General features: G+C 44.9%; 1 protein-coding gene across 2 annotated transcripts in view; it reads right to left on the bottom strand.

Annotated features, from left to right (window-relative positions):
- The window catches only part of C10H16orf96 (chromosome 10 C16orf96 homolog), a 212,007-nt gene that overhangs the window by 80,654 nt on the left and 103,779 nt on the right, over nt 1-27,574 (bottom strand). Inside the window, exons 7-10 of one of the 2 annotated variants that reach the window (XM_069210371.1) lie at nt 25,210-25,320; nt 22,649-22,720; nt 20,430-20,504; nt 3,603-3,764 (exon numbers count right to left, since the gene is read on the bottom strand). In XM_069210371.1, coding sequence (XP_069066472.1) covers nt 3,603-3,764; nt 20,430-20,504; nt 22,649-22,720; nt 25,210-25,320 — 420 coding nt within the window. The remainder of the gene's footprint in view (nt 1-3,602; nt 3,765-20,429; nt 20,505-22,648; nt 22,721-25,209; nt 25,321-27,574) is intronic. The other variant, XM_069210372.1, reaches the window with a different exon arrangement.

Raw genomic sequence — 27,574 nt, forward strand, 5'->3', positions numbered from 1 at the left:
CACCTTGGCATGGGCTCTGAGCCACCGGAAGAAGCCGTATCATTTGAATGTAGGTAGAGATTTGAAACATTAACCGGGGTGTGAATCATAAACCACACATACAATGAATGATATAATAATTTAAAAAAGAACTGACTCGCCATGTAGGTAATTTTAGGTTGAACTCATTTAAAATTGAAACATATGCATTCATTCAACAATATCGGCAAATAGAAGGAAAGAAAGTGCCCAGAGCAGAGAATGTTCACACGGTGCAAGTGTACAAACTGCCTTCCACAGTAGAGTATGTGAGTAATCAGGGCTAGACTCAGGGCAGTGCAAGGTGAATGGAGAACAGTTTCTAACGTTTATATGCACCGTACCACAAATGTTCGTCCTTAATAGCTGAAATTGTCGGTGGTATTTTGATCCACTCATTTGTAGGTCATCACCAGGATGATCAGAATCGAGCTGGACCACAAAGTTTTATTAGGAAGCTTGAAAGAATTACAGCTGAGGGAAGGCCTAATCAATAGACCCTAAAGGCAGCAGGACTGTGAAACAAAATAACGTATGTCCCCAAATAGGTGAAGTTCACCAGTGGCGTAACAAAGGTCAGAGAGCTCCAGAGTGAGTTCGGAGGGGGGCCTCCATGCACTTTGCAGGGGGCCCCCTCAAGTTTCGTTACGCCACTGAAGTTCACGTCAATGGATCCCGGAAGCAGCCACTGGTAGATGGGAGTATGAGTCAAGAGCTAGTTTAAAGGTTCAACTAAGAACGTAAACATCCAACTAAAACAGGGGCACACCAAACCCTATATTCCTCGGATCTAGGGTAATTAAAGATATAAAAGTGCAAAATGTTTCCTTTGACCCATTCTTATATAATCACGTTTCAAGGACGCATGAATGAGTGCAAACAAAAAAATCATATATAAATAAGTGAAAAAAATGATGAAATGGTCAATTAAACATGCGATGCGTTATGAGCACTATGCGTAATTGACATGTATGTCCAAAAGAGATGTTCAAGAGAGGTGCTGAAGAAGACCACTTTGAAGTAAATCTGAGGGTCTCATCAACATATTACCACCTGGTCACTCACTTAGTGTGTACATTTCGTTACTGAGCTGATGGTGGCCAGATTTTCTGATGAATCTGCCTTGTGGCTGGTGGATCTCGTATATAAATTGTTTTTGTGCACTTTCTCACTGTTGCACATTTGCACGTGCACTGTGCCATCACCAGGAGCACCTTTGTTGAACATCTATGCTGAACATATATATATATCAATTACATATTGTGTCCATAACACATGACTTGTTTAGTTGACCATCGCATCATTCTGTTTCATTGATTGAAATCTGGGATTTTTCTGTTAGCACTCATTAAGGTTCCTTTGAAATATGAGTATGTAAGAATGAGTGGAAGGGAACATTGTGCATTTTCATATCTAAGAGCAAAAGCAGGCATGCTCAATGCAAAAGTATGAAAACTCTGGAAGGAGGCATTAAGAAGGTGCTGTAAACTGCTCTCAGGGCAGACTTGGCAATTGTCCGAGTCCTGCAGGTTCAAGCACAGCAGCTGCTGATGGCTTGCATCTGTTAGGACTAAGACGCTCACTTATTACATTAATTTGACCTGTGATTCCCTTCATGGAGCGGCATTCCCTTTTTGAATGATTATATAATACATTGTATATGTGCTTAATTAGTTACACCACCATTAATATTTCACCTAATTTCTAGTAAATGATACCTCACTGGAACACTGTTGATTTTAATACGTTATGCCCACGTTTCCTAGAGGTCTACAGGGCAGCTCCTGGGGCATCTACCCCCCCCCCCTAGCAGAAAACTGGAAAGTGAGACTGAGGCAACATGCTGTCCTGGGCCCTCATTTATGGGGATTTGGCGTAGGGCAGTGCAGCAAGTCACCATACTTTGCCGCCCTACGCCAAGGTGAAAGGGCAGAAATGCACCGTATTTATGCAGTATGGTGCAGTATGGTGCATTCGTGTCCTTTCCTCCTGCGCTGGTGCCGTTTCCGCAGCCTAGCGCCAGCACAGGCACCCTTGCACCATGTGCAAGAGAGTCTGTGTTGTTGGCAGGATTGTTTTTGTGCAGAAAGGGCCGCCTTCGTGCACAAAAGACAATCCTGAGAGGCGTTTTCCTCGTTTCATGAGTGCTGCAGGATGCATGCATCTGTGTTGCGTGGGCACACCCATTACAACGCCCATGGAACGCCTCCCGAGCACAGAGTAAGGCAATGCAGAGATTTGCGCTGTCTTGCCTTATTCCATAGAAAGTGGCTTTGCGTGGCCTCATAGATATGATTTTGTAGTTTGCGCCACCGGAGTGTCACAAAAAGGGATTCTCCCCGGGGCAAGGGGCTCATAAATATGTCCCCTGATGTCCAGGAGAGTTAAAGCTGCAAGGCTCTCCTGCATTCTGTACTCATCTCATCTCATCTTCTGAATGTCTGGATTTAATACTAGAGATCTCTGCAGTACGCCAAAGAAAACAGAGTAAAGCAGGAGGGGGATTAAGGAAGTTGTTGAAAAAGGGCCTAAAGTGGGAGTGGGAATAAGGTTTTTTTTTTTAAATGGGAGTGAAGTGGGATGGGAGTATCACAACAAGGGGCATAAAATGCAGGGAAGATGGCCTTTTCAGGAAGTAACAGGGTGCCCTGAGCGGGGGAGATTAAAGAGCCAAACAAAACAGACTGAAAAAATTAATTTCTGATCAAGAAAGGTTTTCACCAAATGGTTTCGTTGGCCTGGTAAAAACATTTTTGATAAACAAATCGTCCATCGTTGGTTAAATGAAAAAATTTCGTCAGATGCACTTTCTTTAAGCTGGTTTATCGTCCAAAGCACATCCAACCGTCATGGCAGTGAACAATGCATTTGGCAGAATGTTCACCCCCATGTGGCGTTGGACCTAGAACTGCCACACATATGCACAGGAATTGTGCCAGCAAAAGTCTAAATCTCATTCTGTAACTGATTTACTCTTTCTATTTTTTTAGTATTATCCCCGTATCCCAGCATGATAATCCTTGCAGGAACTAGATAACTGTAAAAAAATGTGGCTATCTTTCAGTCTCTCAAATCAGCAGCTTATGGTGATGATGAAATACCAGCGTTATGGCAACTCCCTCAATATCATTCATTAAATAGATGAAGCCAAACTGAAGCCCATATTTAAGAAAAAATGGCACATCAGAGCTGCTATTGTGGCGCTTTGCTATACTAGTATTACATTTTTTGATGCTAGTGTAGCAAAGTGTAAGGAGCCCTATAGGTTTATATGGGAGCGCCATTTTAACTTCTGCTCTGAGGAGGCATTAAAAAGTATGCCAAAAATTGCGCAGTGAAATCAGTTAAATTTCACTGTGCCATTTTTGCGGGCCTCCTAGCACTGGAATGTCCCACTTGCATACATTATACCTGGCACAGGCATAATGTGGCACAAGGGGTTACAAAGTGGTGCACTGCATGCATTGCACCATTTTGTAAATATGGTGCAGGGAAAAGGCCAACTTAGCACCACCTCAGTGTCCAAAAAAGTACGCTAAGGCAGTGCAAGGGCCTCTTAAATATGCCCTGAATGTTCAAAATACCTTAGAATCTACGGTATGGAGCAGTTTCTCCAACATCGTCTGCCAGTCCTCATGCAAGGACATCTTCTTGATCAGGTCTTCTAAAATGGCATTAAGCTCGGCAACAGCTGCCTCCATCTGGGCATGGCTCACTTTGGCATCCACGGTCTTCTTGTCAGCTTTCTTTCAAAATAAATAACAGTAAAAAAGAACTGAAAAATGAAAAGTGACAGCATAGATGATAATAAAAGATGCTGAGAGTAACAACGATCCATGATTATCACTTCAACAGTCATAATTTATGATGGATATTTGGTCTAGCAAGACAATTGCCACAAGTGATTTACAGAGTGCCTTTAATGAGATCAGGTAAAAGCAGTCACGTCTTGCAGAGCTCAAAAGGGGCAGGGAGGCGCAGCGCGTGGCGGGGGGCGACAGACACAATACATACATTTAAAAAAACGTACCTGACTCGCTGACGCCTCTTCTGCACCGCTCCTCGGTCCTCGTCACAGCAGGCACAGGCTCCCAGCCTGCCCTGTGGCCAATCCTAACACTGCTTTCATGCTGCTGGCAGCATGAAAGCAGCATTAGGATTGGCTTGAGCTCCGAGGAAGACTGTAATCCTCAGCCTGCTGACTCCAAACCAGCAACAGAGTGGGTTGGAGAGAGCACAGTGCGCATGTGTGTTTGGCCTGCATGAGACAGCCGGCCAAACACACATGCGCACTGAGGGGATGCAGTGCACTCCCTCTCTGTCCCTGCCACGCCCCATGGCCTCGCCCCTTTAACAATAAAACGATAATAAACGTAGTTTATTATTGTTTTATTGTTAAAGATTTGCAGCTGCTGCTGCTGGCGGGTGTGGGGGGGGGCTTTCTTTCCTCTGCCATAGAGGAGGAGCAGCTGCTGGGTAAAAGTTTGGTAGAAAGCTTTGCAGTTTGGTTAACTATACTCCGATTCAACGCATCATCACTATTAAGTTAGGTAAACTGCATGTAACAACCAGTAATACAAAAAAACTGTTTTCTGCGCACTGTAAATAGTCTTCATCCTGATTGGCTGCCGGTTGGTTGATCAATCATCAAAGGAGTAGGTCCGGCACTGGTTCCCTGACCAGATAGCCCACTCCACCATACTCATAATGATGTTCAAGGTGGTGGTACGGAAATTACATATGGTTCACGTTTCACATATATACATTGCCATATTTGTTATCTATGTATGCTGTCTTAGAATGCTGAGATCTGCATTCAATGCTCAATGCCGGGCAACAGGATTGGAAATACTGAATAAAACACAAACAAATTTGTTTTTATAAAAATGTGTTTTTTTCAGTTGAGTTTTTGTACTTATTCAATAACTGCACTCTAGAGAATTATGAGGTTGAGCCTTTGTATAAGGTTAATTAGAACAGCAGTTGCCTGTAGTACCGTTCCTAAAAGGCATCTTAGAAGACTGTTGTTATAAATGTACTCGAGGATCCGAACCTGCATGGTGACCTAAAAGTTCGTGAGTGGTGGGATATTTCTGGAGGAATCTAATTGGTGATAGGCTCTGATTTGAGAGCAACAGAGTTTGCTTTGTGCACACTGAAAAAGCAAGGAAGAAAAGGTTGCAAAGGGTCCACTGTTTCAGGTGCGTGCCTCAGGCACAGGGTCGGTCTAAACTCTTCCCTGCACAAGAGAAACTGTGTAGTATTTGTGGAGTTGTAGGTCACTTTGGAACAGCGTGTTGTGCAGAAGGGAGGAAAGCTAAGTTCAGGATGGTCAGTGAGTGTGACATGCTCAAGTTGGGAGTGTGAAGAATGTATTTTTCACTATAGCCATGCAGGAGACGTTGATGAACAAGAAACAATTCAAACATCCCATTGTACACAATGTGTTTTTTGGTATTGTGCTTGGCTCATTAATGGACACAGGAGCTCTTAATACAATTATTTCTGAAAGGATATTTGACCACGAGCAGCTGTCCAAGGAGCTGAAAGTACTGGCTGTGAGTCTCGGGTGTTGTTTAAGATTCAAAATAGATTTGATGGGGTATTTTGAGGCCTAGAAATAATTCAAATGTAAAAATATATTCGGTGAAGTGCACATGGTTTACAAGGAATAAGACATACTTGGTTCCATCAGGGACCTTTAAGCACAGAATTTAAATTTGGAAGTATAATACAGCATTAGCAGAGTATGAAGAGTGCGTTTGGAAAACCAACTGATGATGGTCAAGGAAGCTTTGGGAGATTAAAAGGAGTTTAGAGGGAGGTGTTCCCTTCAAAGCATTAATTAGTGTTTTGTGAATAGTTGGAAGAGTTATTTGGTTTTGAGCGCATTATTCATATTGGAAGATCGTCAACCAACAAAGCATAAACTTAGAAATGTCCCATCAGCGTAATGAAAGAACAAGCTGGTGTGGTCGTTGGGATGTGAGCAGAAGGTGTCAATGGACCAACAAAGTCATCCCTATGCCTTGCATAGCTTGAAATAGGAACACATAGTTGTATGTTTGCTCTGACCTACAAAGTTTTTACCTTGTCATATGGGTGGATTCCCTTCACACCATCGATGACATTATGGCAATGGTTAGACAGAATATTTCACCAAGTTCAGCTCAAGATTAGCTTACCACCAAGTAGTTTTAGCTAAAGAATCAAGCCATTTTATAAGCTTTATCACCACAAGTGGAAGGTATTGATTCAAAAGGGCAGGGTTTCGGAATACTATGCATGGGTTACTTGAAGGGACAAATTGTATACTAGTGATTCAAGATGAGGTGTGTGAGAACAAGGAAGGAACACAGTGAGGGGGTACTGCGTAGGAAATGCTTTTGTTTGCACAAAGACAAATGTGAATTTGTCTGGTCTTAATTATCTAGGGCTTTGATATCAGCAGTGTTTGTTGAAAGTGGCCAAGGAAGCACCCTAATCCATCAGTAGAGACCAAATATGATTTCTCCTGGGTCTTTGTGAATACTGTTCTTTATTTGGGTCTAAGCTGTCCCAATCACGTAAACTTTTACTTGTGTGTTACCAAATGAAGCACATTTGCATGAGGCGAGAGGCAGATCTTTGTAATTAAAAAACCTAAGGGAGTTGTTGATGGAACCTGTTTTTACAACTATTTCTACTAGGGATGACCGTATGCCTTTCAGTAGATGGCACTCAGCACGACTTGGAGGTGGTGCTCATCGAGAGTACACAAGAAGGGAAATCACTGTGTCATTTGAGTCATGCTCCCTTAAAAAGTTCAAAAGTAAAAAATGCATTTGTTGGGTTTTTGGGGGCAGGGCCAACCAACATGGCCGGTTGGAGGTGAATCTCAACGGCTCCGTCGAAGACCCCCTCAGGCCATGAGTCCAGGAGCACAGGGGGGAGCGTCATGCCGCCCCCGCCCCGGTGAAGTTACCGAGTGCCCCGGGAGGGGGTTAGGCCCAGCGAGGGCGGCCTCCCTGAGTGGTGTGGACCGTGTGCTGTGCGGCCACGGCAGGGCAGTCGGACCGCCTCATGGAGTGCGCCGGGAGGCGCGGCAGGAGGAGCGGAGTGGGCGCGGCCGAGGGCTGGAGCCCTGTGAAGGTGCCGGGGGCTGCCGGCGCTGTGGGGTGAGGCAGTGGAGTCTTCCCCCTCGCCTGGTGCACGTGAGGTCGTGGCGGATCCATTTGAAGGGGATCCTGCACAGAGATGAAGAAGGGCGGTCCGCCCCTGTTGGTGCGGGCCCGGAGGCCCCTTTTGTGGCTGCCTCTCTACTGCTGGTGGTGGCAGCCTGGCGGCAGAGCGAAGATCACAGATGGCGCCCTTGGGAGGGGTGCCGGCCCCCTGGCGCGCTGAGAGGGTTAGCGCGGGATCCCCTGAGGTGATGGGGACCCGCGCAGTGGAGATGCGATACGGCTAGACCCAAAGAGGTGCTGCGACCCAGGGAGACTGGTTGCCTCTGGAGGGGCAGGAGCAGAAGACGACGCCGTGACTGGGGTGCCCCGCGGAGGCCGAGTGTGGCGTGATGGGGTGAGTTGGGGAGCCCCCGGGCACTTTGAGGGGGTCCCTGGGAGAGAAGAGTGGAGCCCCCGAGAGGGCTTGGAGTGGTGGTCTGGCGAGGGACCTGGCGCACCCTTGGGGTGGGGGAGTGGTGCCGGTTCCCTCCACTCCCCTCGTGGTATGAGCAGAGGCCCGGCGGGGGCCCCCATGAGAAGCTGAGACACCCCAACGGAGGAGAGCGAGCCTGTGTCCCTGTGTGTCCACGTGGCGGAGTGCTTCTCTGAGTGTACGGACCCCAATGGAGCATATGCCTCGGCGGAAGGCGCAACAGGGTCTCCAACTATTTTGCCCCAGTTGGAGCGGGAAGCATAGGCCTGTTGCAGGAGGGAGAGATGGCGTTCACAAAGGAGGGCCTCCTGGCCTCTCTTCGCATCTTTAAGGCGGAACTTCGGAGGAACTTACTGCTGATGTCAAGGCGACGCTGGACTCGTTTCAGGCAGATGTCAATAGGAAATTATCCTCACTCCAGGCAGATGTGGACTCGGTGGGTGCCCGCGCTCATGATCTGGAAACGCAGATGCAGGACCTGCAGCAGAAGGTAGCCCCGGTGGACAGTGAGATCACGAGTATCAAAGCACAACTCCACCTTGCCATGCTTAAATGCGAAGATTTGGAAAATCATGCACGCAGGGACAACATCAGAGTGCAAGGCTTGGAAGAAGGCTCCGAGGGTCCGGACCTGGAGGCCTTTGTGGTTAGCCTTTCCTCCACCCTCTTGGGAGAGGAGCAGTCAGAAGTACAAGTCGAGAGGGTGCATCATGTGGGCAACCGGGCCGCAGGCGAAGGGAGAAAGCCTAGAGACATACTGGTTAAATTAAGCTCCTTCAGGGTCAAGGGCCGCATTCTCTCATGAGTGAGACAACAGGACACTGTCTCCTTTCAAGGGGCATATTGTACCCTCTATCAGGATATCGCACCGGCGACGTTGGCTCGGCGGCAGCAGTTCCGCCCCGTGACAGAGGCCTAAGAGCAAAAAACATACGGTATCGCTGGACATTTCCCTTTGGCCTGGCTTTCCAACTCCATAACAAGGCTTGCCACTACACGACTGTCAACGAGGCGGCGGCTGCCCTAGGCCTACAGCCGGAGAGCGAAGGTGGAGGCTTGGCTACCACGGAGGCCCGGCGGGGGGGGTTGGCCCCTCCACCACAATGGAGCAATGGAGACAGCAGAGGAGGGGAGGAAAACCCCCAAGAGGTGACATTTTCCAACAGTCTGTATTCTGCGATAATATTGGAGAGGTCTTGGGGGAGCCTGTGGGCGGCTCCAAGTAGGGGTCATATTTGAGGTAGGGCGTTGGAGATTTGTCTTCTTCATAAGAGAAACGGTCTGGCTCTGGGGAGCAGCTTGGACTTGCATGCCAGTGGCCTGATTTGGCGAAACCCCGTTCTTGACACCTTCGGGGGGCCCGGAGTCATCCCCCACTCTTGTCGACTTTGGAAAGATGAATGGTCCTGGAAGGGGAGAAGGCGGTGTAATACCCCGTTCATATAATGCCGATAGAAAGGAAGTTTGCTATACTGTGTTATCTTGTTTTTCGGTTTGGGTTGTGTGGGAGTTGTTTTTTCTATTGGGTCTGTGTCCATTATCCCTTTTTGCCAGATGAGAGCCTTGTGGGGTGCCTGGGGAGCACCTGGGATGCTGGGTGGGGGTGCCGTGGGGAGGGGGGCAAGTTTCCGGAAATGCAGTAGATCACTTCGTTAAGAACTTTTGGGTTACTGTGATGTAATGTTGGATGTGTTATCTCGGAATATTAAAGGGTTGAACTCCCCCGATAAAAGGTCCCAGTTGAGGAAATACCTCGACGATCACCATTACGATATTGTTGCACTACAGGAAACGCATTTGAAGAAGGGGAGGGACAACGTCTGTGACACAAACAGTACCCCCAGATTTTGACAGCTTCCGCGCCAACAAAACACTGTGGGGTGGCCCTCTTGTTCTTGTTCTATAGGGCGATTCACTTCCAGGAGGTGGGTTCCAAGTGAGATAAGGGGGGCAGATACTTAATGAGAAAGGGCAGCCTGGGAGGCAAACAGTGTACAGTAGCTACTTTATACGTTCCTAACAGTGATCAGGCCCAATTCCTTATACAATTCCTGGGCGAGTTGGAGGGCTATGCAGAGGGCGAAATAATCTTGTTGGGTGATTTCAACTTAGTTTGGGATTCAGCGATAGACATGACACACCCACACCGACCACCGACAGGCGCTTTACTAGATCTGTGAAATCTGCTTTACACCGCATGGGGCTCTTTGATGCCTGGGGTGCCCTCAAAGGTTCAGAGAGGGATTACACCTTCTTTTCTCATTCTCATCGATCCTACTCACGGATAGATTATATCTTTCTGAGCAAACCGCTACAACAGGCTCTGAGAACTGTGACCATCCACCCGATTGTTATTTCGGGTCATGGCCTTGTGGAGGTTACTCTGGAATGGTCCCTGACCTGACCTCAGGCCAGGCGCTGGTACTTTCCTACTGTCCTGGAACGTGACTCCGCGTCTCGTACTAAGCTCCTGAAAGCTATCAGAGAATACTTCCAGCTTAATGGGGGGTGCAATACTGCCCCTCCTATTGTTTGGAATGCTTTTAAGGCGGTCATCAGGGGCACGTGCATTTCCTTGGCGTCAGCGCTCATTAGGTTAAAGTCAGAGGATCAGCGCCTATTGGAAAATGAACTTACAATAGCTGAACAGGCCCATAAGCTTTCCCCGTCATGGCAGGCCCAGAGAAGGGTGGGCGCCATTAAGGGTAAACTACAATCTATTTATACAAATAGGCCGGAATTGGCACTGTTGAGGCTTCAGAAAACCCACTATGATAAGGGTAACAAGATAGGCACTCCACTGGAGAGACAACTGCGAATTAAACAAGCTAAGGATTATATAGGACAAATTACTGACGAGCGCGGGGAACATTTTTCGGAGGGGGAAGGCACTGGCATTCATAAGGTTTTATGCCCATCTCTATCAATCAGACCACCCGACTGCCCAAGTACAGGGAAGTTACTTAGACGCTTCCCAGCTCCCGCAGGTCTCCAGGGAGACAAATTAAATGCTGAAGGCACCATTTACGGTGGAGGAGGTACAGGAGGCTATAGACGCACTTCCCCTGCACAAAGCCCCTGGCCCGATGGGTTTACTGCCCAATTCTACAAGTCCTTTAGTGCGGAGCTGGCAGGACATCTTGCTGCATTGCTTAATCATGTGAGGGGGAGGGGTGGTGTCCCCCTCTACGTGGGAGGCTCTGGTCTCACTTATTCCCAAGGCAGGAAAGGACCCACAGCTCTGTGTCTCTTATAGGCCTATTGCCTTACTCAACCTCAATGCTAAATTATACTCTAAAATTCTGGCGAGAAGACCAGAGGATGTCATGCTGGAGCTGATCCACCCGTATCAGCTGTGCTTTATCAAGGGCCGCCAAACACATGACAACTTGTGCCGTGTCATTCATCTGATGGAAAAGGTGGCTAAGAAACGGGTCCCGGTGCTTTTGTTGGCCCCTGATGCTGAAAAAGCATTTGATAGGGTGGAGTGATCGTTCCTGGTGACCACCATGCGACGATTTGGCTTCGGGGAACAATGCATTACAATAGTAAAGAGCAACTATTCATGTCCCAGGTCCTGTATTCTGGTGAACAGTGTGTCCTCAGATTTTTTTAACTGTCGTGGAGTGCGAGGCAGGGATGCCCTCTTTCGCTGTTGCTCTTTGCGCTCAGTGTGGAACCTCTGGCGGCGCACATTCAAGCATGCCCCGACTTTCCGGGCATTAAATTTGGTGCTGACTATCATAAAATCTCACTGTTCACTGAGGACATTTTACTGTTCGTCATTGATCCCCGCCCGTCACTTCTGGCAATTCATGAAGAATTGACGCTTTTCGAGCAGGTGGCAGGCTTTAGAGTAAACATGGGGAAATCTTATCTTCTTAATCTGACAGTACCCACTGCTGCAATGGCCCAGATAGCTTCCATGTTTCCATTTACCTGGGCAAAAAAAGAAATCACATATCTGGGCATTAAGCTGGTCCCGAGAGTATCTGATCTGTTCCGAGCCAACTACCCTCCCTTGCTTAGATCATTGCCTGAAGACTATAAGAGGTGGTCATCCCTCTGGCTATCCTGGCTGGGGCTTATTAATAGCACCAAGATGACAGTGCTTCCTTGCTTTCTTTATCTCTTTCAGAGCCTACCCAGTGCTATCACGTTGGAGTTTTTCGCGGAGGCCCGGGCGATGTTCACACAGTTTATTTGGCAAGGATTGAGGGTTTGATTAACTAACAAAGTGCTTATATCTCCCAGGGAGGGAGGTGGATTGGCACTCCCCTACCTCCTCCAGTATTATCGTGCGGCTCAGCTGCGTGTTTTGGCTGAGTGGACCCTCCGAGAGTCTGATAAGTTGTGGCTTCACATGGATAGGGCGTTGACGGGACGCACCCTGTGGGATATCCCGCGGCGGCCCAAAAGGGCATGTCCACAGAACATTTACCTTAGTACCCCCACTGCTACCACCCTTAAGGTATGGAATAAGGTGACGAGGGCATATGCAATTACTTCCTTTCCTTCACCACATACCCCCATTCATTTCAACAATGCTTTTCCCCTGGGGGAATCTGCGGGCCTTTCGATCGATGGAGTGAGGGGGGTGCTTGCGGATTGCAGATTTATTCCATGGTGATCAGATCCATTCGTTTGCCAACTGTTGCAGGGATTTTCATCTCCCACGATCCGAACACTTTCATTATACGCAACTAGTGCATTGGGTCTCACAACCACATATGCGGAAGGCAGCCAACAGGGAGCTTCTTCCGGTGGAATGTTTTGTACAACGGGGAGGAGTGGAGAAGGGCAGTATATCTAAACTATACAACATATTGGCTTCAGCGCATAGGGCGCCGACCCCTCGGCACATCCCCTTTTGGGAGCAGGTGTTGGGTGCTTCGGTGAGTGAGGAGCATTGGCAACACATGTTCCACAACATAGCCAAACATAATCGCTCAATGGGAGCCAGGGAAGCACACTATAAACTGCTCTACAACTGGTACCTCTACCCGAGAGGCTAAAAAAAATCTACCCCCAGGCGTCCAACAGGTGTTGGCGAGGATGTGGCATGCTGGGGGATTTCAGACACATTTGGTGGGACTGCCCAGCTATCCGTCCCTTTTGGAACAAAATTATTTCGCACCTGAAAGAGATATTGGGCTACCCCGTGCCGACAACACTCGAGCACATCCTGGTGGGCCTCCAAGCCCCAGAGCTGGAACATCAATCGCAGGGCGATCGAGCCATTTTATGGCTGGCAATGGGGGCCACGAAAACCACGTTAGTGTCCTTCTGGAGAAAGGTAGACTCACCCCCTGTGGTTTTCGAGACTATGGCGGGACCTCGCCATGGAGCGTCTGGCTGACAAAATGGACGGCTCGCGCAGTGGGTTTGACTTTATTTGGGACCCCCTGGTCAGGTTTCTCTCTCGGGGCCCTCCCCTTACAGCATGTAGTCCCCTCCTTCGAGCGCTGCATCTTTTCCATGTATAGGAGCGAAGTGCAGAGGGTGGCTGAGTGGGATCAGGGTTATTCCCTCGGGGAGGAAGCTCTCCGTTACATGGCTTTTACCTTCGAATCTGATAATTAGAGGGATTGAACACTTGTTTTGTTGTAAGGTTTTTGTACTCTGTTTGCTCAGATATTGGGGGTGAATGGCTGGGGCCACCATTTGAGGGTGAAAGGTTTGATCATTCGCATGTGTTTCTCTCTGATGTTTGTCACTCCTGCTTTGGAAAAGGGGGGGGACAGGGAGAAGAGCACACAGTATGGTGGGACGCCTGAAGTTTCATGTACATGGGCTTGCTTATTTTCTTATACTGAAATATTAATAAAAACAATTTTACAAAACAAAATGCATGTGTTGGGTTCCAATCTTAAACTCAAAACATATATATATATATATATATATGTATGTATGTATATATATATATATATATAGTTATAATTAGGTATGATAAAAAAAATCTCTTTTTGTTATTAAAAATAAAACCTTAGAAATGCACTAAAAAAACTAAAGATTAAAGTAACGGTATAGTTAGGTGAATTTGTTAGTGACAACATTAACATTACCTGTGAAGTGTATGGTATAGGGTAAACGTGACATAAAAACCCATGGGAGTAGTTTCTGTGATGACATTAATGATGCCTAATATTCTTTTGAGCTATTTTATACTCTCTTTCACAGCTCTAATGGTATATCCTATTATAGAGAAACGTGTAAAAAAGCTTTGAAGATGTCATCAGTGATGTCATCAATGGTGTCATTTGAGATGTCATCAGTGATGTCATAAATTATGTCATAGAACATCTCAAGAGTGATGTAATATGTGAGATCATAAGTAGTGCATGGCGGGGGCGCAAGTTATAGTTAGTTTACTTCAAAAAGTTAATGTTGTCAATGATAAATTCATGTAACTATAACATTACTTTTACCTTTGTTTTGATTTGAATTTCTAAGGTTTAAAAAAAAAAAAAAAAAACAGATCTTTATATCACACCTAACTATAAATTTACTTTAAACTTTGTTTTTTCAGTGAATTTCTTGGGTTTTTCTAGCATACAGTATTATTTAATTACCATAAATAAATTCAGCCACCCCCACTGTGCATGGCCTTTGGCTGTAGGTTCCAGGGGGTTGGCTGTAGGGCCTGCAGTCAACACTCCACATGCAGCTGACACCATGCTGCGCATGGCCTTCGGGGAGGGGGAGCACGTGGCCTTCATCCTCATCCTCATCCTCATCCTCATCCCCATGCTTTATTAGGCCCTGGTTACCCCATCCCCCAGGGCCTGGTTTATTTTAAAGGGAAGAGGGGTTCATGTGGTCCCCATCCCTGAGCCTTGTTAGACCCTGGAGACACTATGCCTCAGAGTCTTTTTTTCAAAAGGGGTGAGGGGCTGCGTGGCCCCTCTCCTCAAGCCTTATTAGGCTTTGGGGACCCCATCTTCCAGTGGCTTTTTTTTACTAACGGGTAGAGGGGCTGAGTGGTCCCCCTCCACGAGCCTTATTAGGCCCTGTGGACCCCATCCCCCAGGGCCTTTTTTAATTAGGGGGAGGGGAGGTGGCCCCACTCCCTGAGCCTTATTTGTCCTTGGGGATCACATTCCGAGGGTTTATTAATTTTAAAGGGGACAGGGGACATGTGACCCCCTTCTCAAGCCTTATTAGGCTCTGAGTACCCATTCTCCAGGGCCTTTTTTAATATTAAGGGGGAATGGCCACATGACCTTCCTCCACAAGCCTTATGCCCCAGGGTGTTTTTTTTTTTATTAAGGGGGGGCTGAGTGGCCCCCTCCCTAAACCTTATTAGGTCCTGGGGGCCCCCATGCCCCAGGGCTGTTTATTTAAATTAAAGGGGAGGGGGGTCGCATAGCCCCCCTTCCCGAGCCTTACTAGGCCCTGGCAACCCGTTCCTCTAGGGCCATTTATTTACTTTAAAGGAGAGGGGGGCTGCATGACCCCCTTCACGAGCCTTGTTAGGCACTGCAGACCCCCAGAGCCATTACTAGAAATAAAGGGGCAGGAGCCACACATCCCCCTCCTCGAGCCTCTTTAGGCCCTGGGGACCCTATCCCCCAAGACCATTAATAGAAATAAATGGGAAGGGGCCACGCAGCCTGCTCCTCGAGCCTATTTAGATCCTGGGGACCCCATCCCCCAGGGCCATACATATATACCTGAGTATCTTTAGGCCTTCATCCCCCAGGGACTATGTTAAAAGGGGAGGGGGCTGCGCGGTCTCCATCCCCGAGCCATTATCGGCCTGTAATGCCATTAACCACTGATTCCATCTTGACCACATAATGTGCTTAGCTTAGCTTCAAATGCATCAGTCCATCGGTGGTGCAGGTGTTGACATTGGATGTGTTTTCCCTCTTCTCTTCATAGCAGGGAACATATTGTGTGGGATGTGGTGGTCATAAGAGTGTACCAGGATGAGAATGTTTATAACAGAGAAAGGTACGGCTCTGTGTTGGGAATGCGCATTGGGATCTGGCCAGTTCTTTTGTATTTTTTCAACACAGACCAAGTACAGCCAGCGCTTGAATTTCACAACGTACTCGAAGGGAGGGGGAAGGTTACAAGACCCTTCCTCTTGAGTTTGTTTAAGGTATATAAGGTGGGGAAGCTTGGCACTATGGCGGAAGGAACTCATTTTGAAGGTGGATGCACTGCTAAAAATACCCTGCCCCCACTAGCCCTGTGGAGATGTCCCAGAGGGACCCCACCAGGGCCAAAATATGTTAAAAAAAAAAAAAAAAACTACAGTTGCATTCCCAAGGGAGTCCCATGGGCCCTGTGGGATCATGACTTTTAAAAGAAATAATAAACGCCTGTCAGCATTTAACATTTATTCAAAAAGGGGAGCGGGCACATGGCCGCCCTCTCCGAGCTTTAAGAAGCCTTGGGACCTCATCCCATGTGGCCAAAAATGTATTACTAGGGGAGGTAGTGACGCTCCCCTCCCAACCCTGTAGTGACCCCAGGGACCCTACCCCTGGGCGGAAGTGTTCATTTTAAGGAAAGGGGGCATGCGGCCCCCTGCTGCCAGCCTTAAAAGGCCTCGGGATCCCATCCACATGGCCGGCTTGTCACCAGTGTCCCAGGAAGACCCTCCCTCTGGACACAGTACTTTTCCCTGCCCTCAGGGCCATGGGCAAGGAATGATGTGTGCTCTCACCTGGCGTGAGGTTTGAAAATGCCAGGCAGGAGCAATGCTGGGTCCCGTACAGGAGCCGGCTGAGGCTGCTGGGGCCTCCCTTGCAGTTCCAACATTATATTTGGCCCTGGGGAACACCATCCCCAGGGCCATTTGAGCTTGTGGAGGAGGGAAGAGCACCCCCTCCCCTAAAATGAATGTATTTGGCCCAGGAGGTGGGTCCTCGGGGCCTCTTAAGGCTCGGGGAAGAAGGCCATAGCCCCCTTCCCCTACAATTAAAGTATGGACCTAGGGATAGGCCTGTGGAGATCATTTGGGCTCAGGAAGGGGGCCCATGCATCCCCCTTCTCTGATATTAATGCATTTGATCCTGGGGGTGGGGTTCTTAAGGCTCAAGGAGGTGGGCTATGCACCCACTCCCCTATGTTAATAAAAGTATTGCCCCGGGGGATGGGGTCCTCGAGGCCAAGAGTGGCTTTTGGGAGGGGACATCATGCATCCCCCCTCACTTTCAAAAAATAAATAAAAGGCTTCGGGGGATGGAGTCCCTGGGGCAAAATAGTGGCTGGGGGGGGTTACCCCCTGACCCTTTATTAAAAAAGAAGGCAAGAAAGCCAGAGAGGATGGGGTCCATGGGGACAAAAGAGGCTGGGGGGCATGCGTACCACCTACCCTTGTAAAAACAAAAGGCTCCAAGGGATGGGGTCTCTGGGGACAATAGTGGCTTGGGGAAGGGAGCACCACCTAACCCCCTCCTCTTGCAGGGACCACGACACAGGTTTGGCTATGTGCGGGGGTTGCCTTGCATGGCAAGGGTTGGTTGCCCTAATGTGGTGGGGGTGGAAGGCTGTGTGGGGCGGGGGATGCTTAACTGTGACCAACCCCCTCCCCCCCCAGCTGCGCACTGCCAAATGCCGAGTGCAGCATTGAGGGGTAGCTGTACATATAGTAATAAAATATTACTCAAAGCTAAAAACAAACTGTAGAAATTCACTGAAAAAAAACAAAGGTAAAAGTGATGCTAAAGTTAGCTGAAAATTTTAATGCTAACGCAAAGTTTTAAACTAAAAGAAACACTGAAATTCATCCTTTATAGTAATCTCTAACTATAACTCGTGCCCTAAAGTAAGTAGAACTCACACCCTCGCCATGCACTGCCCCTTTCCTCACATATTACATCACTCATGACATAATGTATTACATCATTAATAACGTCACTGCAACATGTGAAATTACATTTTTGATGGCAAGCCTGTGCATGGCAGTGAAAACGTTTGTGACCCAATAACACGTGTTAATTAGGGCAATTGTGCTAATAAACACATATTCACACATGTAATACTGCAGTTCAGCAAAAATGAAATGAGAATATTACTGTTAACTGCCTCGCAGATCAAATGTTACATTGACGTTGCACAAGGAAAATAATCTGCTAATGATCATTAGGCCTCCACAGTGTAATTTACTAAATGGCACAAATGTAACCCATTCCATCCTAGTTTTTGTTAAATATCTTTAAAAAAAAAGATAACATGAAAAACGAAAACTATATGCGAAGATATGCAGAGTCTAACAGTCTTTTTATTCCCATTTTTAAAGGAGTGGAGGGGAATCATGACTCACTCAAGGCTTCGCCTCTCCTGAGTCAAGGCCTCACCCCACACTCAACAATGTATGTATTTATTTATTTATTTGGAGAGTTATGTAAACAAGAAAATGATCCAAAGGTATCAGTGAGCTGTCCAGAGAAAAGGGTTTGTTTTGGTTACTTACATAAGAGTAATAATACTTTTAACCCGCTACATAAGAGATACATTATATCTACTTTTATAATCTCTAAACCCAGATGCTTGGTTCATGGGTAGTCTACAATGTTACTGCTACTTGTTTCAACTATTGTAATACACAGGTTATCACACACAGCACATCTACATATATACTATCTATGTAGTGGCAGGAACAAATGTGCACACAGTGAAATCCGTCGCAAGGCCGGATATGAAACTGTTTGAATATAATTTTTCTGTGGAGCACATAGCAAGCACTTTGAAAAAAAAAAAAACTGCCAATCCTTGGGGTGCCACATGGAAAGTGTGAGTTACTGTTCATAGGGAAACAGTCACAATGGTGGTAGGCTAGGTGGAATGAGGTGCACTGATTACTCATGCCCAAAACACATGACTGGCTCTCTTACTTCAAGCATTTATGTAGCCTTGTTCGTTATTTTAGTTGGCAGGCTCCATGTGGGGAGATCAGAGTACCTGAGTGAGGTAGAATTGTGTCAAACCTGGAACCGGCAGGCTCTATGGCTGCCTGATTAATAATAGCTGAACCTCAATTGTAACTTAGCGGGAGATTGTTAGGTTGAACGGTTACTTCTGACCCTCTTACCATCATGCAATAATGTGTCTGTGGATTATTCTTCCTCAAATTGTCTAATATATATTTCGAGTTGTTATTCTACTGATTCATTCGCTTTACGTTGTTCATATATGATAACTGTTATTGCATACATGGGGAACTGTATAAAAATGCATGATCCATTATATATATTTTGAGATTGCTAAATCAATAAAAAGAACAGGTATATAAAAAAGCAAACTGCTCAGTCAAGCTCCCTTTGCAAGAATGTTATGACATGAGAGATGTGGAGTGAGGTGACACATAGAATGCTTCATAGTGAGTGTGGCTGTTGGTTAAGAGAGGTGTGCTACTGAAGAGGGTGAGGTGACAGATTTCATGAGGTGTCTCATGGAAGAAGTGTAGACTTATGGCGAGGTGTTGTCTCCAGGGCTAGCTACTGAAGGACCTGATCACATGAAGGGAGACAGAGATGTGCCACCTCTCTTTGTTAGGATCAGATTGATTGGTCTGTTCTGAGATGATGATGTCTAAGAAAAAGCTGAGAGAGACATATTGGTGAGGCTCAATGGACAGGGAAGTACAGAACAAGATTTTGAAATATGTTGTATGTAACAAGCAGACAAAGGGCTGTTGTGTAGAAAGGGCCAATGGTATCAGTACAATGAACAGAAATTCAGTAGGAGAAACTGGAAGCAGATTTCTTCAAGTCATTTCATATTCTTTCCCAGGATTAAAGTTCAGTATTGAAACTAATGGATTATGGGCCCCATTTATATATGTTATAAAGCTTTTTTTTTTAACACACTCTGTTTTCCTTAAAGGAAAATGGGCTGCATTTAAGAAGAAAAAAATGAAACTTTTAAGTTAAATTTTTTTAAGAGTAGGCAGTGGTCATCGGGACCACTGCCTACTCTAAAAAAAATATTTCCCAACCATCCGCAAAGGGGAAGGGGTCCCCTGGGGACCTCTTCCCATTTGCAAATGGGTTACCACCAACTTTTCATTGGCGGTAAATTGTGAATGTTTTGCGATTGCATTTCGGTAGCAAAGCATTCCTACACACTTTTCCAATTTGGTATTAGGAAGGGGCACCCTCAACAAGATATTGTCACTGCACCCGCTGTCAAGGTAGGCAAATGCTGTCAACTTTGCTATGCTAGCACCATATATGTCGCGCCCACTTGTCCAAGATTTTTGTTATCCAGAAACAAACCAGCAAAGCAGGAGTGCTGCTGCTGACAAACATAAAACCTGAAGGTCGATGCGTAGGGAGTTTTCCCCATGCATTTGGTGGCCACTGAGTGATTTCCCCTCCTTAGGACTGCCATGCAGTGGCACGAAAAAGTACTGATTTTCACTCCACTCAAAGAAGCGTGAAGGGGTCATCACTATGACCTGGTGGCTCAGTGATGGATGGGCTGCCAGCTTAAGGGTTTCCACCAGATAAGCCTGCTGCCACGTCCCCCAAGTCCCCCAATAGCCGGAGCACTGAAGGTATTACCTGTATATCAGACATTTAGCTAAACATTTGGAATACAATGTCTTAGGAATCTTCTGCAGTCAGGGACCCTGCAGACAACATGAAAATAATAGGGAAGATGCTAGGAGAAAAGATCCAAGAAGACATAGCACTTTCAAGGAAACACAGTACTCTTCTTACATTATGGATCAACAGTAGAGTGTGTGAGGAGACTGAGATGTGAGGGGACTGAGATGTGTTAGGAACCCCTTTTGACATTTAGTAATTCTCACTTACTGTATTCAGTTCCAATTCCAGCAGTTCTTTGTCCATTTTCTTAGAATCAAGCTCGCTGAACTGCTTTTGGAAGCTCTAGTTTTAAACAAAAGTGAAAAACATGCAATCAATCAAATAGCCACATAGTTCTAGCGTAAATGTGGACTTGATTCACATTGGTAACTTACACTTATATAGTATTTGTATGTGTTTTTTTAACATTCATTTATATTTTAATAATTAAAAATAATGTGATGTAATGTAACATTAGTTGCTATGGGGCTTTATGTTAAGTCCCTATTGCCGTTATTTTCTCTGGGAAGGTGTTGCAGTACCAGTGTTGGCCAGGTGTACTGCTGGATTTGGTACTTTTTTGTAGTAGTCGTAGTAACTTACACACGGGTTCTGTGAATAAGAAAACATAATAAACCTGCTCAAAAGGGTGAACTTACTCAAAAGTGTAAGTTACCATTGTGAATCAGGCCCACGGTGCCTAACATAATTTTCAACCTCTTGTAAACCAACACTGTTGACAGTGGTGACAACTTTACTTTACAGATCCTCATTGCATATGAGGTAGCCTTTCTCCAAAAGATGGACAATTGGAGGTGCTAGCTTTGTTGAAGGATTAGATCCCTCAGGACTGCTGACATCTCCTTAATGTCACACCCTCGACTGAAAGTCTAAAAAATAATGGCCAAGGAATTCGCAAGAAACAAAAGTATTGAGGACCTGCAGCCAAATGGGAAATATACTGGGTAGAAAAAGAACCCAGGCAGTCACAGCATTTTCCTAGGAACCAAAATGATCATCTGAATGTAATGATCACCAGGGGGCGTTGCTAAGGGACATATTCCATTGCAGAGCTTGCTCCATGCAATATAAAAATAGAGGTCCCTTCACTCTCTTCTTATCAATCCATGAGTGCTTTTTGTTGTTCGTTTCCTCATCTTCTGTACGTCCTGTGAAAATATGGCCCTGGCTTTCCTTGCTTTCTTTACTGGGTAATAAACCCTGCTCTTATGCTAGTGACTCATTTTTTAGGTTTTAATTTGGAGATGGCTTTGGGTATGAAATCACATATTGAAACATGTTTTCAAACTTATCAGTACCAATGTGCTCTGAGAACAGACTTACCCTTTGATTTATCAAATAAGAAGCTCGTTAACCTGCCAGCAAGGTTGTGCAAAGCACACTACTTTTGCACTTTGCACAGTAGCAAGTCTGTGTACTTCGCTAAATGGAGCGGGTTGTGATTGAATAATTCTTACAAAAATAATTAGCAAAATAATGATTTTCAAAAACATTTTCAGTTGCAAAATGTATCTCTGAAGGAAGACCTTACTCGGGTTCTCTCTGAAAAAACCCTACACCTAACGGAATTTTTCACACGCTTTATACACTTCACCAACCTAGTAAAGTTTGCAAAGTTGGTGAAGTTTTGAAAAAAATACAGGAAGTAGATGTGACCTATGTTCTACAGAACTTTACACAGCTATCATCATTTCTAGGGTAGACACTGGAAATAAACGTTTTCTGGGTGTTCCTGTTATTACTCTTGCTCCTCTAAAATAGAGATTCAATGAAGTTGCATGGTTAATGGACTCTAAGAAGTTGAATTACTGGCTTCCTCTCCAACCCCGTTCTCAATTCGTGCTTTTACTGTTTTTAGACACGGACCCAGAGGCATCCTGTCTACCGGGCTAAAAAATAGTTGTTTTTCTGGGCGGGCGGTTGTCTCGCAGGCCCCTAGGAACCCTCTAATTGGTCTTCTTCTGCTGTCATTCTGAGGGTGCCGAACTATTTGCACTTCTCTATCAAAACCTTTCTGACCTTCCCTCGTTGCGCAAACTCCTCAAGCACAATTGTTCTGTCTGGCCTTTCTTGTGTGCTAGCTTGGTCTTCTCTTCTCTACTGCTTTTCTTGTTTTTGTTCTGAAATCTATCTTTTTTTTCATTTCTCTCAGGCGTCTCATGTGTCGTGCTGTTTTTGGAAATTGCAGTTGTAGTCAATTGTTTTTTCATTGAGCTGATTTCTTTATTTTAAGACTGTCTCATTGACCTGCTGCCCAGAGCTCAGTGATCATGGAGGTGAGCAATCATTTGGTAAATACATAAAATAATAAAATAAACCAGGATCATGCATTAGGAGATTAATATTTGAGATGATTCCATGCTGTAGCCTGCAGTTTGTTGAGGTTCGAAAGGGATCCTCAGGTTTATGACTTTTTCTCAACCCACCTTTTTCAGTTCCAGTTCCTTCTCCTTATCCATTTTCTTTGCGTCAAGCTCATTTATCTGTTGCTGGAAGGTCTAGTTTCAAAAAGTGAAAATATACCATCAATACAAAAAACCCTTGCGCTACCCCTGTTACATAATCAGCAGACATCAGGGTATTAAAAGTACGGCACACCAACAGTGTCAAAATGTGCACTTTGTGCAAAACCTCTTGCTACGCCCGCAATTAGATTTTGTGCAAACCTCACTCAATGAAAAATACCGTACACAGAAAGCTCAAACTTCAGCCATTAAGAGCAACAGAGGTGAAGTGAATGTTAGAAAAATAGGGACAACAGGGCCAGCATAGAAATTTGTATGGAGCAAAGACACAACACAAAACTAACCTAAACACAAGATGTGAAAAAACAATACTTGTATAGTACCTACAGTGAACTACATCTGAAGCATCATAGAGCAGAGACATGTGAAATCAACTACTATTACTCACTCTTGAACATATAGATCAGTATTTGGGCATTCCCATAAAAGGCAACAGCATGACCAAAGGCACCAGCAAGCTCAAAGAAGAGCCGCTGCCCCGGCACCACCACTGTATCTGTAGTTTGCGAATGAGGATAACAGTCAGAGAAGAACTGCGCATTGAAATTATATACCCTGGTTCAGACCAAAAGTTGCCCACTTTATTGAAACAGAATGTTTAAAGTATTTATTTCCACGAAACAACACATGAAAAATATTACTTTAATCATACATTGAATAAAGCCCAAAAGGAGAACACAGCACTTCTTTACCGTCTGAATAGAAACAACTGTGTACCCTATTATTTTGGGTAATAGGTTTCATGAAAATCTCTTGTTTTCATTTCCACACCTCATTTAGCATGTGAGGAACAACAGTGTTTTGTATGGAAGATTCACCTCTTGCGTCGGTTTCCTGCACCTGCTTAGGGTGGACCCTGTGCTGGTGAAAGTCACATCATAACTTTTGCCCAATTTAGAATGGCCCCTCTGACACCATTTTAACTGCATCCTTTTTGCCACAACCACTGTATCTGTCATGCTATCCCTAGAAAGCAAATTTCCTAAAATTTCTCCCACACGCACTGTAGACAGGGCTGCCTAAACTGTACACTTGCCCAGTGGTCTCCTCATGTATACTATGACATTATAAAGCTACCCATTATTAATAAAAAAAAATATTCTCCCAACAAACCTAAAGGTGAAGTCAAAGCTGCTGGTATTAAACTGATTTTAAGGGGTACTCTTGATCTAGGCATGGGAATCGCATATTGTTGTTCTCTCCCATCTTGAAGTATGTCCACTGTAAAGTATTTGTGCAAATGCTTATAATGAGAAGTAGGGCTCCTTTTTCTTTGCTCATGAGTTTAAAAAATGTTTTTGTTAGGTGCCAGTCCACGTAGGGGCAGTATTGATATTGGTACTGGTGTCCTTGGCATTGAACATCCTCTTAATGTTGACTGGTTCTTCACTGCCAAAGAGTATCTTGACTTTAAACATATCTTATACGATGCTCAAGACAATCATGAGGATCTTCCTGACTGCTAGTCTCTGCTCAGCATTAAAGGTGAAAGCAACAAATGCCTCAATATTGACGGTGGTCTTGATGTCGACATTAATCTTTTCAAAAGTGAGTGTCAGAGTAGCACTGATGTGCTGTTGAATGGTATCTCAATATCAGAGAATTCTGGCCTTGTATGGGAGGGAGAATAGGCTGCAGGAGGTCAACATCAACCATCTCAATATGACCCCAAAGGTTATTCGAGAATGCTCCACAGAAATCAAAGAAGGGAACAAGGTATCCCTCACTACTTGCCCAAAGGCACTTGCTATGGTTTGTCCTTCCTTTGGAGGCTAATTCAGAAGGTCCACCGAAGTCCTGAAAGACCCTTTCCCTTTGCAACATATGAAGCAGATCATTCTGTGGCTTTTGGAAAAGTTATGGAAATGTGCCCATCTTTCTGCCACACTTGCAAAAATATTTGCACAAAGTTGCCATATTAGAATACATACATTTCAGTAAAATTAACTCATGGAAAAGTAAAATAAATCAAAATCAAACAGGGGAACACAGCTTTTTCAAGCAATAGAAAGTCCAGAGGAGTGCGCCAGTGCTTATGAATGCATTCTGGTCAAACTGAACTGAAGTATTTGACTGCTGCCAAGAATTGTGGGTGCTGCTGGCCTGTATGTAGCAGCACCCAATTCCTGGCAGAGTTTATAGAGTGGCTACAGAATATAGTGCGCTGTATAACTGTTTTCTCAATCATTCAAACATGTGCTTTTCATTGATAAAAACAGGTATCCTTGTTTTTAATGATATTTTAATTTTTAACAGTTTTCCAGGACCTTGACGAACCTGCAAAAATATGCTTATTATAGTCCATGATGATGAAGATCTCATGATGTGGAATCTCTTGTTCCTAGACTACAGTCTACAAGTTTCAGTCCTCTTAACAGTGCAGGTGCCTTATTAATATCACTATTGTAAACATACAGTGAGGCTGTTCAAGACTTTCTTACTATTTTTCTTGCTTAACTTACCTGAAACTTGCCCATGTCAGTTATTATCTTCTCTGTTTTCGCATTCAGATTGTCACAGCTCTGAGTCAGTTGCTGAAGGCGACCCATCGTGTCCTTCAAAAATGCTTTGTCCTGGGGCAAAAAACAGGTGGTAAGCCAAAGATAATACCATGTATTTTGCACAGCCTCTCTGAATAATTCGCTCACTTTGAGGACAATATGTAAATCAAATATCTCCACAGTTACATATTAAAGCAATTTAATTTTCAAGCGTTCATCATGTTTTCCATCCTCCTCAACAATGGTGTACTCCCTATCAGCTATGCAATGAATCATTAGCTGCATAAGGAATTGACTATATACTGCTCATCAGCCATATACCGGGTCAGCCACACACCGCACATCAGGTCTGTACTGAATTACCCACTCCCTAATCACCTAGGTACTGCAGCAACAGCTGCTTCATCAGTCATTGAGCAAATCATGCTCTCTTCACCATCCTCACTCTCACCATCACCCACAGCAACCCTCTCTACACGCTATCCAATAGGGTGGACATTAACGTTACAGTATTGAAATGGTTTAAAGCATATGTGACTGACAGAACACAATCCATTAAAACTGGTAACTACTCATCGACTTCTACAGTTTTGTGCCTGTACGTGGATAAAGGTGAGATCTTCTCAAAAGCTGCTGATGAGATCTGCTAGAATGCTGGACATACTCTGCTATGTCTCAAGATAAATGTCATAGAAATCTATGATGCTTTTGCCCAATGCTTATTGGATATTGGTTTGTGGATGCCCCGGATTGGAGCTCATGTTTAACCCACTGAAAACTGTTCCTCATCCTCCTGCCCATCAGCTATAAGGATGTTCTCCTGGAGGAACTAAAACAATTCAGGTCTTAAAAATCTTCTCTAACACTGTAAACATATATATTTCGGATCCACATTGAATAGATCTCTGAATCTTGACCTTCACATTGATGAGATTACTAACTGTGCCAGAGTTCAGCTGAAGTTCCTGTATAAAACATCAAACCCTTTATCCCCAAACACGACTTCTTGTATGCCGATCAGTCTAGAGATATTCTTGCTTGACTACTGGAATGCACTACTCCCTAGACTACCTAAGTCAGTGGTTCTTAATCTGCGATCCAAGGAGCACTGGGAGTCTGTGATGCCTATATATATTCTCTTTCCATTCAAGTTTAGGCTGCAAGAATATTAACTAAGCCCAGCCTACCCTTTTAGAATATGACATACTTGTGAATGTTCTTTGATTAAAAGATCACACTCTGAACCATATTGTTTATAAATGTCCCTCTTGGTGATATTTGCAGCCACAGAAGCACATATTTTACTCTGGTCTTACTGATGTACTTGGTATGTTGCATCACTGTAGGATGTATAAGCAAACATTTCTGTCTTTACAAAGCATCCATTGATAAGTAGTTCTATATTGAAAGGCTGAGCTTCTTCATAATTTGATGTTTCTGTCAGTCAGTCTCTCTCAATTAGTCACTCTTGTCCCATGAATCAAGGTATCTCCATCATATGTGCACTCACCATGAGCCCTCCCCTTTTCAGCATTAACCACACCCTTCCCTTCTGCCCTAATGTTGCCACTAACCATCCTCATTCCATCAGCTGCACACTCGACCTAGGAAATATTCTATCCAGTGTCCAAACTGTTGTTATCCACTGCACTGAAATCATCACACATTCTCTGCCAATCATTAACATACTCTGCATGACCCACACTTTCTCCATCTGTCATGCAGTCTCTATAAGCCACAAACTCACTACCAACTATGCTTTTAATTAAATATGCTCTTCGGGTGTCCTTTACTGTTAAATTACACACTTCTGATTACAATTGCTTTCCAGATCAGAAGAACTACACTCATTAGCCAAACTTTACACCACTATTCTGCCATACTCTCACCACCTGTTACAATGCTGGTATCCATAATCCTTTCTCAATCAATAATAAACAGTGGATTTTGCATGCACTCCTGATGGGCCATGAACTCTTGAATATTCATGAAGTCATTATTAATACATCTCTCTTGATCCTTCATTCTCTCGTGGCAAGCCACACTATGAAAACCCATTCTTTCATAATCAGCCTTTCTCCCCACATCATTGGAGTTCTTCTGATCAGCCATTCACATCTTATCAGCTTCACCATATATCTAGATATACCAGGGGTCTCCATCCTTTTCTGTAGTAAGAGCTCCTTATGTTCCACGAAAATCATCCTGAGCTTCCAATATTATTAGTCTTAAAATAGTAAGCACATCTTACAAAGTTACATTACTGGCTACCATATGCAAGATTGCTAGCAGTGTTAACAACAGTAATGTAACAAAGGATTTGTCA

This window comes from Pleurodeles waltl, chromosome 10 (genome assembly GCF_031143425.1).
Source record: "Pleurodeles waltl isolate 20211129_DDA chromosome 10, aPleWal1.hap1.20221129, whole genome shotgun sequence".
Lineage (NCBI taxonomy): Eukaryota > Metazoa > Chordata > Amphibia > Caudata > Salamandridae > Pleurodeles > Pleurodeles waltl.